The sequence below is a fragment of the Oreochromis aureus genome, linkage group 16, assembly GCF_013358895.1.
Source record: "Oreochromis aureus strain Israel breed Guangdong linkage group 16, ZZ_aureus, whole genome shotgun sequence".
Classification (NCBI taxonomy): Eukaryota; Metazoa; Chordata; class Actinopteri; order Cichliformes; family Cichlidae; genus Oreochromis; species Oreochromis aureus.
In genome coordinates this window covers 16,226,571-16,244,433 of record NC_052957.1, presented here as the reverse complement: position 1 = coordinate 16,244,433, position 17,863 = coordinate 16,226,571, and the positions used below count along the sequence as shown (strand labels likewise).

Below are 17,863 nucleotides of genomic sequence, written 5' to 3'. Positions count from 1 at the left end.
ATATGCAAATTGAAAAGAAAAAAAAAAAAAGCTACAAATCAACTCGCCAGCCCTGCATTTCCGACACTTCACATCTTAAAAGAAAATTCCTGTATTTAGGGTGAAATTCAAAGTGAGTTCTAGCTCTGCCTCTGTGAAGCTATGTGTGGTGATTCCAGCTCTCAGACAGCACAAAGCCCCTTTAACTACAGGCAACTCGCTGTGGGAGAACTCGTCGAAAGAGTTTTGGGTTTCACGAGGATTTGTCTCCGGATCCGTCTTAGACAATAGACATAATGCTCGGGAATAGGTAGATGTTTCCACGTCAGGTTAACACCACTGAGCTGAGCAGCACTCTGCCTGCAAAATGAGGGGCACTTCATTGTAACGGAGAAATGATGGCTCAATTCAACCATTAGAAAAACAACCGAAAATTATCAATGGCCATTTAATGAGCATATAATTTATCTAGTCATGAATATAAGAGGATACATAAGACGTGCTTCCTTTTATCTTTTTATTAAACTAAACTATTTAGACTAAAGATTCATTCAATAAACCAATTAACAGCTACGTGGATAATAGGAATAATCACTATATGCAGCCCTGTGGAGCTTGGATATTTGGGACAATGTTACTTCCTCTTTATCCTTCTCTTATGTGTGTTTTTATGAATTTCTGCACCATTTTTATTGCAATTTGTAGATTAAATGCAGGATTTCAGGCTCTAGAAATAAAATTCTTTACAATACAGTAGATATATATAACAGAAGCTCGGATGTGTAACTTACTAGAGTTAAAGTTATCGTAATAAAAAAAACAAGACTGGAAAAATTGTGCACACGAGGTAGAAATCTAGTATGTCTAGTCTAGTAGAATCTAGTAGAATTATGTGTTCCAAACTCTGAGTCGAAGGAGGAAACTATCCTAACACTGTCACTGATGACGAGCAAATTGCTCCTGTAAACATCTTCTGATCGCTTTGCATTAGCAGACGAGGGCACGGCTCGCGCAGGTTGCTTATTCTGCACCGCTGCTACTTGCTCCACATACCGAAGCACATCCAAAGCAGAGGATGTTCTTTGGAGTGTCTGTCTACACGTCTGAAGCGTCTGTCTTACCGGCTGACATGGTTGCAAGGTTCAGCTCTGACTGACGAGGGGCCCAACTAGAAAGGGTGGGTAGGGGCGGTGGTTGAGTGCTCTTCCTCAGGGATCGACTCCACAGTTGACAGTAATTTGTAGTACTCATCTTCTCCATCCAGCACTTTGATTTGACTGTGATTTTTTTTTAAGGAGACAAAAAAGAAAGTGGTGATACATTACTGTGATAGAGGAATGGTGCCTTTTTCAGTTTAATATTGTGTAAAGCTAGACATTTGCAATAGTATTATTTGCAGATGCACCTGAGATGAGGTGTTTGCTTAAGCATACTGCTCTTAACTAGAATGTCAATTACACTACAGGCACAGTGCAGACCTTCAACAGTTAAAATTAGCATGATGACAAAGGCCCTAATATGTAACCCCCTCTCCAATGACGCAGAGCATCTCCTCATAAAAACCCTGTTATTTTCGGCTCTCCATTTACATTATAAGAAAACAACTCCATTTCTGGATTCTCCTATTCCACAAAGGGCCTGCTCTGTTTAGAGTTGCTGTAAGTAGGAAAGCAGTTATTTACCCAAGTTTTCTCGGCTTCCTCTTGCTCCCCTGGTAATCCAGAGTTCTCTGAGGAAAGGGCCAAGAGCACACAGTCAAAAGATGAGCAGAGAGTCATTAATTTTTAATTCAAAGTGATTTTGTGTTGAATGCGAGCAGATGCTGATAATATCAGAAGTCACAGCATAATTTTTTTCTGATCAAAGGGCTCAAGTGAGTCTGATGAAGCATGCATCTTGCTCAGCTTTGATAAACCACATCAATTATTCACCGTGAAGGCAGACATCCTGACATGAAAGCAACAGATAAAGAGCATAAGCACATGTTCAAGACAAGAGGCAGAGAAGCGTGGGGGTGGGGCTCCAGGGTCTGGCACAGGTAGGTTTAATTGTATTATCATGTGGAACCAAAGTCAGACAAAGGCCTTTATCGGCACTTTGAACTCACATTTAGCTGGTTGTAGTACAGGCTGTCTTCGGGGCTGTTGAGCAGCTTGGGCTGCTGGCCCCGCCGGCGAGGAGTTCTCTGCTGCAGCTTCATCACTGGACCTGCAACAGAGGAAAAACGAGGGCAGTGATCCAACCAGGCAAAAACAACAACAAGCTCCAACATGATGCCGACGATGATGACAGCGGCGGTAAACCGATTCTGCCCTCGACTTCTTTTTAAATCGGCGCCCGTGTGTGACGGAAAAGTGACAGAAACACTTTAAATTGACTTAAGTGAGATTATGTCATTTCATTGATGAGATGACTCAATAACAGCTTATTATTATTACATAAACCGCATCTATCACAGGTGCGCAGCGGGGGATGTTTGTAGTAGCCGAATTACAAAAGAAACAGGCAGAAGTGACACTGTGCATTCATGAAAAGTTCACCTTCACACTCAGAGAAGAGTTCATCCTGGTAATAACATCAGTAGTTTTAAGCTAAGAAAGATCTCATATTTGTTGCTGACAGTCCTGGATCACTCAACTCTGCAGGATGATAGCACAGAAAAAGTAGGTCAGCGTTTAAAAGTGCAGATAATCTCATTAACTGTATTTCACTCAGTAATGAGTACTGCTTATTGTAAATATTCAATGGATGTGTGATTGTAACAAATGGAAAATAAGTATTTGGAATCTTGGGTACTTAAGAGTTTATAGGGTATTAAATGTCTATCAAGACAAGATGAGAAATTTTAGTATCTGTTGTTTGAGGAGAAACATTTGGGTAGCACTTTCTAGTCTATCTTGGTAATAATCACTTATTAACCAAAGTAATACAGAGTAATAGCCAGTTCAGCTCTTTACAATACAGAGGAGACTCCAACAATCAAACAGCCCCCTATGTGCAAGCACTTTGCAACAGTGGGAAGGAAAAACTCAGAAACAGGTTTAGGGAAGGACAGCCATCTGCCATAACTGGTTGGGTGTGAGGAGAGGTAGCCAGGACAAAAGAGCCACACGCCAAGTAGTTAATAGTAGTAGTTATAAGACTAATATCACATAATTGGTACTAAGAGGCTAGAAAGTGGGTGTAATAATGTGGAAACAAGTGTATGATTATGAGGCAAAATCAGTTAATAATAGTATATTGGTAACAACAGGACCTACTAACAATAAAATGTTAATATCTGTGCATTAAAAATGTTAAATAGTAACTTGTGGCCTTAATCTCATATAACAGTAATATTGGTTGATGGTTTAACACTTAAGGATACTATTCACAGTGCTGAAATTAATGCTGACTTATGCCTCCAGCATTCTTCTTTGAATGAATAAAGGTAACAGAGTACATGTTGTGTTTAATGTTGTGACTTATTACCCAGAAATGTGTGGTAGTTTCTGTGTAATAACCAGAAAACAATTCTCCAAAATGCAAAACTGCCTGTTCCTATCTAATTCCATATTAATAACCTATTAAAGGAAACATCAAAAAGTGTGCTGATCAGTTATACATCTACTAATTGCAGCAGTAGTAGTCAGCGGAGGATTGTTCAGTGGAGCATTGATAGTTTTCTGGATTACACGAGTATGCAGAGGCTTATGATTAGCTACACAGAATTAATTAACTATTTGACAATATACACTATTAGGGTCAGGTGGCAATTTCCAGTGTACCACAACTGAAATTAGTGAAAATGTCAAAGTATTAATGGCAGAGGCAGAGAGCTCTGCGTGATGGTAAAATTCAAACAAAGTAATAAAGACTGGAAAATAAAGTGGAATCCAACAGGGTGACATTTTGGGGAAAAAACACTAGTTAGATGAGACGAAGGATGGCTGCAGGGAGAAAAATGTGATGATACTAGAGTGTCATATCTATCAGAGGTTATAAGCCATAGATCAACATAGTAAAACCAGTGCAGTAATACCTGCATTCTTACTCATATCCAGTAGGGGGCGACTCCTCTGGGTAAAAAAAAGGAATCTTGGTTTATGGAAGTCTATTGGAAAATGGCCTTAGTTCTCACTTAATCTATGAAAATGGTAAACACTTATCTGATAAATTTATAGTCTCAATAGCAAGATTTAGGTCTTACAGAATATAAACTGATGTTCATGTTGTAAATTGTGGGCCCCATTGTACTCCAAGAGACGATAAAGATGAATATGTTTTAGAGCATGGCTACTTTGTAATTGACAAGTACTGCTGTAAGAATGTGCAGTGCCCTTTTTTTCCCCTCAGTCAGAGCCTCCCCTTTCTTCCAATATGGTAAAAAAGCTCAAGTCAAGGCTTCCAAGCGGGAGTCCATAAACCAATGGGTGACGTCACTGTGGCAATGCCCACATGTGGTCTATGGTTATGCCACCCAAACACAAGTGAATGCAATTTAACGTTTAAAAGTTTTAGCGGTTTTAAAGAGAAGTGACGTCTATTTTATGGCCAATAAATACATATTTTCACCGTGCACACTTCAATAAGAGCCTGACTAAGCAGATCTGCAGGATTCTAGACGTAGATTTTCACCCTTCCACTTTCCACTCAAATGAGTGACACATGGAAGCTGCGGTCAGTGTGTCAAAAGGAATAAAAAGCAATTACTACATTCAGATCCTGTCTGAGTGATTTCTTCTCTGCAGATGTGTGAAGGCTGTTCTTCCCGACTGCACCACAGAAAGGGAAATCTTATTGGCTTACCAGAGACAATTAGAAATGTGATAACATGGATACTCAAACATAACACAGTAATAAGGGCTGGTTACTCTTCCTTACTACACCTTGCTTAGCATTTCAAAGTTCATTGGTTACAAAAGTGTGTTTTTAAAGCTCACCTTTACTAGGAAGCATCTATATTTAATGTCTGACAACGTTTCATCCTCTTTGCCTGCATTTCATGTGAGACAGGACATTTCTTCATCATGTCTTGCTACCTCTGCTTCTCTACCTTGACTAAAGCTGCATTTGCCTTTTCCATCTTAACACTACTTTGTACTCACCTTTGAACAGACCTCATCACATCTCAATCCTATACATCAAAGAGCAGGATCCCCCGCCACCCCTTCAATCTTTCCTCGGCTTTCTTGATGTTATTCAAACCAGCACAGGTTTACTAAAGTCACACTTTGTAAATGCCCAGAAAGTTCCTGTCAGTTTTGAGATATTAGCCAACTTTTACCGTGAATCTTATCTACCCATGCCTCAGAGGTGCTAACTGTCCGCTGTGTGAATCCCTGTTACCCCTGAGTATTTGAGGATATTTGGAAGAAATCTCATGTACCGAGACAAATAGCTCAGGAAAAAAAAAGCAGCTGGGTTCGGATGCATCAGAAGCACTTAGGTTTTAGTCTCACATTAAAATTAATTGGACATTATGCTCTTGCTTAGCCTTTGAAACCTGAAAGAGCATGACATGCTGCTACGAAGAGAAAAATCAGCACAAATAAAATGTTCACACTTTACGTCTCAGTTAAACAATGTCTCTATGTAGGACGTTGTTCTGCTAATGATGCAGAAAATGGTTTTGATAAGCAAATGTTTTATTCCCCTGAAATTGCATCAAAGCCCTCAATCACAAATAATGAATCCTAACGTCCTTGAACAGACAAAAAATTAAATCGTATTATGAAACAGACTGCGTAGTCGGTCTGTGGTTTCAACAAAAAACATTAGCTGTGACAGCACGTCCACAAGTATTTAAGAATAATGCAAACTCTTACCTGCATATAGTGCAATTAGGACAATACCCAATTCCCTTATGACTTGAGTGATTCATAGATTATGTTGAAAATGCAGAAAAAGAACATTTGGAAACCTCAAGTGAAATTAAATTAAAGGGGATTTATGTCTTTCCTCTTTCTTTACATGTACATATATGTATACAGTTACAGCTTTGGATCCTCCTTATAAGCACAGCTAAAGATAATAATGAGGTCAGAGTATGTACAAGTAATCCCTGTGAGCCAAAAGCTCAGACATCAGTCTGCTTTTGAAGCTCTGGAAGAGCAGAAAAAAAACGCTAAATGTTTTTTCTGCTCTTCCTTTTATATGTCTGTTTATGAATATGCTCAATATTGTCTTCTCAGGCACGCGGCTCTTGCTGTGAGCACAGCAGTCCTACCCACCTGCTGTACAAATCTTCTGTCCGCGAGGGGCAGCCAATCAGAAAGAAGCTGGGCTGAAGGGAAAGGGAGGTAAGAAGTCTCAGGGGGCCACACCAAGGCCTACTATGAGATGAGCAAGGATTACTTTAAACTGTGAGTCATTCTCAGTCAGTTATTCTTTTACATTTAAAAGAAAACATAGAGTAGTTAAATGAGCATAATAGGTTTCTTTAGCTAATGCTTTAACTGTGTCCCAAGAAATGTAGCAAGTGAAAGCTAAACCCGATGACTGGCTGTAAAGAAAACTGTGGCCAGTAAGTTTACTCAGCTGCAGCTAATTAACATAAATCCTGCTAAATAAATAAATAAATAAATGTAAACACTGGTTTCTACCAGTTGGTGTCTGTAAACATGAGCTTCAAAAGGCTTTGCGAAACAAACAAAACTCTGTATCACTTTTAGTCGTTCTGCGAGGAATGACAACATCTGTTCGTTGGCCGGTCCCCCCACAACTCTCAACAGCTAGTGAAAATTTTGTTTTAATAGTGTTCAGGTCAGAATGGATTCTAACTCCTTGAGGATATCTTTTTTCCCAGCAAATGTCACAGTAGGCGAAAAGTATTAACTGATCTAAAACTAAAAGACTAAATACCTCCAAATTACATTCCCTACAACCCAAGCTGTGTTTACTGCAAATACCGCTATCAAGACAGGAGCCAAATCTGCAACATTCTCTGTTTTTCTGCAAAGTTATGTAAAAGCTACTCAGATGGATTTCATGAAACTTGGTTGAGAGGTGGCATTTGTGCAAAAAGAAGAAAAATACTCAGCGTGGCTCGGGATCGCTTCAGATTTGTGGGGTAGGGTACTGGCGCTGGAATTCACTCCTTTACAGCTCCTCTTTGTCAGGATGGTGACGTAAAACTTTCAATAAAAATTTAATGAAATGTGGCAGAGGTGGCGAATTTGGAAAACAAGGGCCCACTAGATTTTTGTCCAGATCCCTTTAAAAAAAGAAATTACCATGTAGGACAACGACCTTGTAGTTTAGTACCTACAGGCACGCAACACTGACTGCACACTTTGATTTTTTAATGGAAAATGTTGCAAAACCTCTCAGCAGCTTTATTATTTTATCAGTTTCTACTCAGACATTTTTTTCCTACTGACATTGATGAGATATTAATGTGTCTGTTTCTACGGATGCAGTTCTTATCTCTCAGGTGCTGTATCTAACCCCGCAGATCTCGCAGGAGGTTTAGCCTCACAATTTATCCATCCTGACCTGCAGCGATCAGAGTGTGTAGCAGATCAGAGGATGGGTCAGGCCTCCCATCTCTGTGCCTCCATTTGGGAAATCATTGTCATTTGATCCAGGCCAGCCCCAGAGGAATGCTGCTCCTGCAGATATATTACAGGCAGGGAGCCTGCCAAACTGGCTTCTGGCAGGGGAGCACAGCTTGGACACGGGCGGGCAGAGCTGGGAAGGGGTCAGACAGCGGCTCACACCAAGGGTTTGCTAAATGATCGTGGGTAACGTTTGCTGTTTGGGGTGGGGAGGAATAATAGCCAACTGGGAATACAGAGGCAGTAAGTTTCATGCAATATTGATTTCTCCCTATCAAAGAAAGCCAAGCAGTGTTTGCTCTTCTTGGTGAAAGACTTACATATTGTACATGTTTGCTTCTTGAGATAAAAAGAATTCATTTTTTTTTTAGATAGGTACTTCTTTTATTTTCAAAGACTAGCAGATGAGACGTATTACATCTCTAAATACCACTTTGAAATCCCTTGAAAATCAGAACGCTCTTCAGAAACAACATAAAAGAGCCGCTAAAAGGGATTTTTAGTGGAATAAATTAGAGATGTATCGATTTACTTCCAAAGTCACGTGCTGCAATCACCTGACTTCTCCCAGACCACAGAGAACCGCTCGGGTTTTGTTTATTCAGATGGAGAGAGCAGAGGCACCAAAAGGCATGGATTATAAGGAAAAATCATCAGCAGAGGCCTTTGATGTCTAAATGAGGCATGTGCAATCCAGACCCCTCTCTTTACCTCACAACCGCCTCTTCACACACATACACGCACGCATTAGCCCAGACAGCATGCACACAAACGTGCGCACACATGCACGCAAACAGTAACAGATATTATTCTTAACTTGCAAACAAAGACCCAAACCAGATATGCAAAGTGGAAGAGCATTTCCAGAACTTTCTCTCATTCCTTTAATAGCCAGTCATGTGCTTTAAATTAGAAGCCGAACTGATCAAGCCTCGCAGATAATGCAGAAAAAGGGGGCTGATCCTGCATCTGTTTTCACTAGTGCAAGCAGAGGATGTTGTTACTTACAAGCAATTTTTCACACTGAAATCAATCATTTCCACTGACAGCAACTTTTGGAACTTTGACTCCTGAAAAAAATGCTTGCTAGGAGGAGAAATCTGCAAACTTTGTGGGAGTCAATCATTTGTCACAAGCTTAATACATGTAATCTATAACCCCAACCAAGAAGGACAAGTAAAAAGGAATAAAGACCGCTGAGGGAGAGACGAATGACAAGAAAAGCCAAAAATAGATTAAATATGGAAATGAAGGGCACTGAGCTTTTTCTCTCTTGATCAGTGGAATACCAGCAAATTTTGCTAAATAAAATTAGTACAATAACAACCTAATAACATTTTGTGCTTGGAAAACTTTGCTAAAGTACACCAAGTGACTCAATCGACATGTGAAAAATCACAGAGAACTCTGAGCATCGTTTTCCACCTTGATTTTAATGTCTGAGGAGATTATTCTGTTGGAATTGTGATGATGAGTAGTTTGGAAGTACATCCTGTTAACTACTCCCACTGACATTAAGAGGATTACGTAGGTAGCGTCAGACAGAGGCAACTCCTTCCGTTAAGTTGAGTCTTTCCTATCCCTTCCAAATCTCTGCTGCCGCTACGTCGAGCCTGTAATTTGCCTAAAACTGAAGGCATCCGGTGGAGACGCGGCGATATGTGGAGACAGACAGATAAATCAAAAGGCTGAGAGACAGCGAGAGGGAGGGAGAGTATTTGTCTAGAGAACATGGAGAGGGTGGATCATTTGTCTGGCAGATGCATGTTGATACTGTGATGCTGCTTTGGTGGTGATGGTGATGGTGTTGGTGTATGGGGGTGGGGGGGGTTGTGGAGCAGCACCTGGTGGCTGCAAACCTTGTGGGAGGACATGCGGGAAGACGTTTAAGAGCTGAGGGAAGGAGCAGGCGGAGAGGAAAGTGAGATGTTCTTTGAGTGTGGGATGACCTCAGTGTGGGGAAAAACTGCGCCCACATTTCCAACAAGCACTCCCAGCTGCAGCTATAAAGCACAGAAACAGCTCAGAGCAACAAACCAAATCAATTCTTATTGACTGTACCGTGTTCTGTGCAGAGGGGATGCAACTATAACCATTAAGACAACATTACTTTAACTATTTTCCTGTTTTTCTTCTTCTTGTTTCATCCTTTCAAGCCAGCAGGTTAACCATCTTCTGAGGCACAGAGGTAATTGGGCTGTGTCGTAGCCCCACTTTATCACTGTCTCTCTCTTGACATGTATGTTTACCACAACTATAATCTTCAAAAAGCCTGTTAACATAAGTAGCTCAGCTTTCATAAACCATAAAGTCAGCTCTGACTGATCCTCGGCACCATCCTGTTTACCACGCTGAGGAGCATGAGCAGCGCTCTGATCATATCTCCTGCTTGCTAGCAAAGGCTTTCTTTCTGCACGCATCTCTGTGACTCATTTCCAAACATGTTGCATTAATATTTAGTGCTCAGGAGACAGGTGACGGAAGGTGACATCGCCTTGAACATGTAGCTTACAAGACAACACTGCGTATGTGTAACTTTTTCCGCTGAGAGAGCGAGAGAGAGAAAAAAAGAAAAATCAAAGGTTGGTGTTGAAGACAACTGCAAGCGCCTGGAGTACAAAGTGTTTTAATGCTCTCTCCCCATCATAAAATACAGCACTGTGGGTACCTGCCTAAAGAGGGAGAACAGTCGCTTAGCCTGGTGTCGGATATACAGTGAAACAGATCTCTCAGTTGAACACCAGGCTTTTTAAAATCATGCAGGAAAGACCCAACGTCCGTCAAACACATTGAGAGGTTCCAGGTCACGCCCTGGTGTTTTGGCTTTAATGGGAGCAGCGTGTAGAGAGCGCGCGGGTGTCTGGAGGGGTGGAGTAATTCGATTACCACGGTTAATTTTCTGTTTTTTTTTCCCTCTACTGGTGTCCTGAAACACTCCAGGTCGAACTCTAGCACGAGAGAACCAATGCGATCACCAGAGGCGACGGCAGGATGAGACACAGGAAGAAGTCTGGTCTCCAAACATCTGGCAGGGCAAGGCTTCCATGACTCGCTCAACCTCGGGATGAAAAAAAAAAAGACCCTCAGATCTGCAGGGATCAAAGTGTGCCCTGGGTGCATGAGCCACTGTGGCCTCCCTCAACATATTCAAATGGGGTTTCCTGAAAGACGTCAGAGCCACAAGCAGGAACATAAATGAAGCAGGAAAAGAGGCAATGATGAATACCTGAAAATCTCTCCACATATAATATCTAAGGAATTAGTCCAGGCTATTTTTTCTGTAGGAAATTTCAACATAATTGAACTGTCACATCTAGAAAACTTACAACTTACCTGCTTACAAAAAGCATTAGAGTTTGACAAGCTGCAGGAAAAGAGACTAAAAGACTAACCTTCATTTAGACCCCATATCCCACCTCTAAGCACCCCCAGGAAAAATCTCAGAGGTTGCAAGATCACTGCAAAAACCCCCTTGTTACCAGCAACATGAACCCTTAAAGTCTTTTTTGACCCAAGTCTTTTGTACAATGTTTCACAATGATCCAAAATCAAATGTAATTTTTCTTGAGTGCACATGAGGGACCTGCTTTTTTATTATTATTACAAATAAAGAGGAACATTTCCAGAATATTTACTTTTGTATTTTAATTTCTTTTAATTTCTTAAGGATGGACATTTTATTCATTGCAATCAAAGGATGATTAAACAATGCATTTCTTTTTCATCTCTTTGCATTGCTTATTTGCATGTAGTGGCTTTACTCTCCTTTCACCTCGCACCGCCCAAAAATGTCCTTCAAACTACTTAATCTAGGAAAAAAAGCAGTTTGACACCTTTACAGGTATACCCATGAAGCCTTACCGTGGGCGTGCTTTATTATTGATGCGATGATGCTATGAACTCATTGTTTTACATTTGAACAAATTCTAAACTGTAAAGAAAAAACAAAAAACAGAAAGTCATTCAGCTGTTATTTTAAATTTACATGTGGACCAACTGGAGGAAAAAACAAAACAAAACACCAGTTTAGGCAAAATGCCCTCACATTCACCGCCATGTTTCCTCTCAATAATCACTTTCACATTATAAATTCATCAAACACTGCCTCCCTTCAGCGGCAGTGATGCCTGGGAGCGGGGGTCACCTGTATGCAGCATTACCGAATTAGCCGCTATCTAACCCAGACCTGCTGTGGCGTGCTGACACTAATCCCGGGCCTGCTGGAGAGCCCTGTCTGTGTTACATTATCATGTCTAATCCCCATAATCTCTCAGCCGCAACGCTAAACACTATTCCACCTCGGTCTCTTACCTCATACCCCTTTAATAACATTAATGAAGGGCCGGGCCCCATTACCAAGGCTACCCTAGCGGTGGGCTGGGTGACGGCCGTAATCAGAGGCCCCCTGCACAGCCACCCACTCAGCCTTCCAGGCAGCAGGAATTAATGTAATTCGTCGCCTGGGGCAAAAAGCAAACCAAACATATGTTCAACAAATCAGGGTTTGTGTATTTTCGTGTCACCGTTACTGTGCAGGTCTATTAGAGTCACTGATGAGATCCTTAGTGAAGGGCCCGCCATGCGGGAGAACGAAAGCTTTGAAGTGCTCGTGCCACTTCGAAACCCCCCCCCCTCCACTTGCCTTGAGACGTTTATGATGAGCTGACCTGAGTTATTAAAATACCACAGAAATGATCACCCATAATGCCGCTCTTTTTTGCTGTCAACAAAGAATGGCAGCAGGGGATTGGCTGGGATGAAAGGTTGAAAGGGGTCTCGTATTAAAAATGGCACTTTATCCATTAAAGCGGGATTTCTGCTGTCTCTTTGTGTAATTACCTGCACCCGCCAGCTCTGTGCTCGGGCTTACCTTGTTTACACTGCATGTCTCGCAGCCTTGCCGTCTCCCTGCACGGCTGCGTTACACTGTCTTCTGCTCTGCCTTTGTCTCTCTTGATGTCTTTCACTTGTCTGTCTTGGCTGTCAGGGCCAACCTTGAAAGAGGAGGCGTAAACACACCCAGAAGAGCAATGTCAATGAAAGCACTGAATGAATATATACAAGTTAAAGCATGCCCTGTAATGCGTTTTTTTTTCTTCAATTTAGTCATGTAGATGTTGTATTCATTTATTTACAATTTACAATTTGGCACTCATATAACTCAAACCCATTAATGTGCTTTGCAATGTTAATCAAATGCTAATGCAATTGCATATCCCCCCCTTTACTAGCCCTACCTCCTAGCAAACAGCACCACACTGACTTAATTGTGAGAGGGTGAAAAACAGCACATACAGACTTCCTCACATATTTAATTTTATCTTTGAATAAAAGAGCTATAGGAAAGTATTAATCTGCTTAACATTTCTAAGTACATCCTCCAAAGGATTTTGCTTTTTTAATCTTACATATGCTCAGCAGAGTTACTGGCAAAAACTGTACATTTTCCTCATTTCATCCTTTCAACATCAAATGGTGAGCAGCAAAAATTGGATCAGACTTCAAAGACTGTGATGTGCTCCAAGTCACGGAGTGGCTCTTCTATTTCACATATTGAATCCGAGCAGGATATCAAAGTGCTACCAAAGAACCTCAGGTCTTTACTAAAAAAGGGGTCTAACATCTGTAGAAAGAAGAGCGCAAAGACAAATCACCTCAGGGAAGAGCGAGCATTTATTCTCAGCCGTGAATTTCCAGCCTTTTGATTCTCTCGTTCCTGTACCACCCTGTCTTCTTCTCCGCTGAGATGGAGGTTGGAGCAAGAGAACTCTTTTGTCTCAAGGACTCAAAAAATTCCCAAAGAATAATCTGGGTTAAAGCTGCTTTGTAGAGGAGCAGCATTATTTTATTTTTTTTTATTATTTTTTTTTTTTACATACACAGCTAGTAAGGCATAAGGAAAATGCTCATTGATATTCTGCTACTTACATCTTCTTTATGTGTGTAATCTCCGTCTGCCTCTTTGTTGTCCGGGCTGTACCTGTGAAATTAAGACGCACTTTTAACTAAAAATTAACACGAAAATGATCACTGCAAAATAACGCATATTGCATCAGCTTATTACAAAGAAATCCAGAGCTGAGGATGATTTGTATTTGTCTTTTTTGCTCCTAAAACATCTCCACTTTATGATTATGCAATTTGCAGAGCAAAAAAGCACCGATGTGTTTCTGCACCCGTTCACTCATGTTGCATTATTTAAAAAGCAAACACCAACGAGACAACATCTGCACGCACAATGCCGCGAGCCAGTGGCAGTCATGCTTCGGGTCTAGAAAAACAAAAATCTCATCCAGTTTGGAACTGGCGATGCAACCGGAGGCTCTGCTGTTTGGATGCAAACACAGAATTCATGCATGGCAGACAGGAGGGATATCAAAAGGGAAAAGAACAGCATGTAGGTGAGAACACAGAGCTTACCGCAGGAAAATGGGCCAGATCATGTCAAAATAAATATATATGGAGAGATTCCAACACTGATTAAACAGAATTGTTAAGTGGAGGTTTGAAGTTTTTTCCCACCAAGGAATATGATTGTAAACATGGAGAGAAAAATCCCCAGATAGGGCTCTGCTCGGTTTGAGTATACAACGAGCATAACATTTTCAGATGTGTAAATCTAGTATTTTGGAGTTTTGGAGTCGGGAGAGAAATGTGCAACCTTGACCAAAATGTCGCAAAAGATTTAAACAAGATATGCAATGCATCTCTAATTTTACGGCTTTCTTTCTAAGAGCTAATGTCAAAGGTCCAAAATCATTCAAGGATACTTACAACAATTTTTAGGATGCTTCGAAGCTTTTTTTTTTAATAACAAAAAAAGGTAAAAGCTGCCATCGACACTTCGTGTGCCGCTATTCATTCAGTGGCTGCTCTCCTGCTTGGCGCATACTTTCTTAATGACTGGCCTGCCCATATGCTGAATAAACACAAGCTCGTACATCTGGACACCAGTGCAGCGCCCAGCCCCGCTTGTGGTCAGACAAGTGTGCTATCTTGGTGGAAAGTTATTTATTACGTTTATAAAACTGAAAGAGGTGGTGCACGGGGAGGAGCTTTCCCCTTTGGGTGAAACAGCAGTTCATTATGAGGCAAAAGCAGCTCATCCAGCAAAGGCTGAAGATGAATGGCAAGCATGGGAGGCCTCTTGCTCAGTCAGCCATGGCTACTGGTGGACTATTGTCTGTGCAATGAGGAGCAAATGAAATTACAAAAGAAATCAAAGTGCAGGAAAAATTAGACCAATGAGAACAGATGCTGAAGGACAACAAATGTCAAAGCTCACCCTAAATGCTCCTCTTTGGTGGTCTTTTCTCCAGCCTCAGGGTGACATCTGTGCTCCTGGGGTCCACAGTCCCGACGCACCCGATGGCCCCTATAAGCTGCACAGGATATGAATGCCAGACACGCTGTCAAATGGTCAAAACGCCGCTGCCTCACCCCTGTCCTCATATACATGTTGCCTGCTCACACAATTACCAAGTGTATTTATTATATATTAATCAGGAGCACCAAAGGGTTTCATATTAAAAAACTCTGGATTCACCCGCGAGGAAGTGAGATGTGTTTAGCATGCATATATCGTCTGTGGCATCGCGGTGGGGAAACTTTGTGCGCTTATTGAGACACACTGAGCTCAGATGGATGGTAAACGGAGCCTGCTGACTTACTCCGTCGACGGGCTTTGTGTTTTTCCTGGTAAAATTATATGCACAGGAAAAGAAGGCTCAAGTACATTGTTGAGCAATGGTTCTATTTTGCATGGTCTAATCTGATCGATGGTGAGCATGTCCCCCAGGCCCCGCTGAGATCTGAGAAGCCACCAGGCTCATACATTTGAAAGGCATCTGTTTATTTTCAGAATGCAAATGCAGCCCACCTCAAAGGCTATAAGCTGCAGAGAACACACAAAGTGAATGTGCTGGAGTGCTCCGCCGGGGGGCTGAGGCCCCACTTATGTCAGGTTCAGGTTCTCCCCCCACCCCGCCTTCCATCCCCTTCCCGAACCCCGGCGGCCACACACAAACACGCTTCTCTAAAAAGAAAGACAGCGGCGACAGAGAGGCTTTCCCAACACCAAAACCATGTTTACCCATTCTGCAGCTTTATTTACAAGGGTTTAATGGAGGACATTTACACAAGGTGTGCAGGCGACTGAGATGCTCCATGTGCCAGATGAGGGCAGCCCTTAGGAGAGCCAGGGGAAACAATGCCAGATCTCCTCCCTCCTGCCCTCCTCTCTCCTGCCCCTTTTGGCACCCTCCCTTGTCCTCCAGTGAGAGCCTCCGAGGAGGGGGAGGGGGGCTGGGAAGGTTAATGTGCCCACTTTGATCTTCGTCAAGGCACACTGAGTAAGAATTAATTTACATTTCAGATGAAAAGGTTGACAGTATAAAAAGGCATCTTGTTTCTGGTATGTGAGAGCTGTGTAATAGGCCAGGAATTTGAGAGAGGAAGTCGTGAGGAAACAGAAGGGATAAGCCCCTCTCTTGCCTTTACTGGGAAAGAGATGAAAGGAAAAAAAGGATCTCAGTATGCACTGTTCTTCTGAAACATGGGGACCAAATGCTGCCCAAACTTTCAAAAGCTTTTCTGTATGCATTATTAATTAATTATTACTATTTCGTAGGCCACTCATGGAGATCAAAAAGGTGTTTCACAAAGATGTAAGGTTTCCAGGCCTTTATCCCGTTTCCTTTTGAAAATGTATGAAAACAGTGGCGCGAATTTCCACCGGACATGGGGCCGCGTGAGAAATTCCAGATGTCTCCACTTGAATATTTGAACTCATGTGAAAATTTAAACATTTCTTTACCTGATTGTATGCGGACAGCTGCCTCTTCCCGCTCTTTTTTGATTTGCTTGAGGTTCTGCCGAGCAACATAGCCCCTCCAGGCTAAGGGGAAAAGAAAGAGACAGTGTGTGTATGTGTGTGTGCGAGAGATTGCTGACCTACCTCTGTGAAACAAAATAGACTGCGCATACTACACAAGATCCCACTTCAAAACACTGCTAAACCAGGTGGCAGAGGGATGGATCCCTTTGAACTCTCTGAGGTCTTATTGTCTGCTCTGAAGCATTGCTCTTAACCCTCATAGGTCAAGCTGTGGTTATCAAACTATCTCTTTTATGAAGACTCACAGGCACATAATAGGCTAGATGTCATTAAGAAACCGCCTCACATCAAATTTGCACCTGTTTCATCACGAGCGATAAAAGAATATATCAAAACTCATCTTTCTTTTCATATTTTTGACTTAAGTTTGAATAATCGCTCTTCCTGTTTACTGTTTAATTAAAACCAGCGTACCTGACTGGATGATTGTGGCCCCACGGCTTCTCTTCTCCTTCTCTTTTCGATAACGCCGGGCCCCGAGCCAGCCTTTAGTGTAAGCTTGCATCACCACCACCCGAGCTATCACTTCCCGCAGCAGCAGGTTCAGTTGTTCCACATGGTAGTATTTCAGAAAAACCTGACAGGACATTTTGCTCTGGTTAGGACATCCAAAGCTTGATTATGTCTATTTCTTTTATGTCTTTACAAACTTTAATGTCTTTTACAAATAAAAATAACTTCAATATTAAACTTTTTGTTGTAAAAATAACCTCACCTTGGTCTTTCCCAGCACCCAGTCTTTTAATTTGGCCCTCTCCAGTATGGCAACAGCGTTTTCTTTGCTGGTTTCAGGCATCTCGTGAGCCCGAAATGCAAGATAGTAATATCTGGAAGAGGAGACAATGAAGACAAAAAGGACACCTTTGAACAAATTTAGTTACTCAAGCAGTGATATTGTGTTTTGCTATTATTTAAAAAAAAATCAGGAAATATTTGGAGCTGATAAATATAAAAACGAAGCATTATCTTTGCACAGGAATTCGTTACTTTGTTACATAGCTTTTACGTCCTTAAAAAACATAACACAATAAAATCAATGTTGGATAAAACACTGAGTTAAATGAAAAACTGTGCAGAAAACCCAAAATACAGTGTCCCGATTGGAGGACACAGGGTGTCAAGAGGCTAACGGATTGCTGAAGGTGTTTTTTATTACAAGCTGCATTCACTGATTCACCCACACACACACTGACAGAGCTTTATTCAACGTCTTTAAGCAGTACAAATGCATGCACACTAATGCATGTAGCATGCAGTCAGATGGATGCAGAGAAGACTAGGTGCAAACTAGAAGACCCGGAATCAAACTATGAACTTGTGGACAACCTGCTTTACCTCCTGAGACACTGACATGCCAATAATAGAACAATAGAAACAGATTTAAAGAATTTTAAAAAAGCTACTTTCAACTGCTTCCTTAGTGACAAGGGATCGCATATTTGATTTGGCA

General features: G+C 41.5%; 1 protein-coding gene across 4 annotated transcripts in view; it reads right to left on the bottom strand.

The window, feature by feature from the left end:
* Window positions 1-17,863, bottom strand: part of myo3b (myosin IIIB) — a 69,828-nt gene that overhangs the window by 5,720 nt on the left and 46,245 nt on the right. For 3 of the 4 annotated variants that reach the window (XM_031743261.2, XM_039599682.1, XM_039599683.1), the window contains 9 exons: window positions 17,129-17,240; window positions 16,828-16,990; window positions 16,333-16,413; window positions 14,803-14,899; window positions 13,446-13,497; window positions 12,388-12,511; window positions 2,087-2,187; window positions 1,662-1,708; window positions 1,101-1,256 (listed from right to left, as the gene is read on the bottom strand). In XM_031743261.2, the coding sequence (XP_031599121.2) occupies window positions 1,148-1,256; window positions 1,662-1,708; window positions 2,087-2,187; window positions 12,388-12,511; window positions 13,446-13,497; window positions 14,803-14,899; window positions 16,333-16,413; window positions 16,828-16,990; window positions 17,129-17,240 (886 nt within the window). In that variant the 3' untranslated portion in view covers window positions 1,101-1,147. Of the gene's footprint in view, window positions 1-1,100; window positions 1,257-1,661; window positions 1,709-2,086; window positions 2,188-2,519; window positions 2,619-12,387; window positions 12,512-13,445; window positions 13,498-14,802; window positions 14,900-16,332; window positions 16,414-16,827; window positions 16,991-17,128; window positions 17,241-17,863 lie in introns of those variants that run through there. The other variant, XM_039599684.1, reaches the window with a different exon arrangement.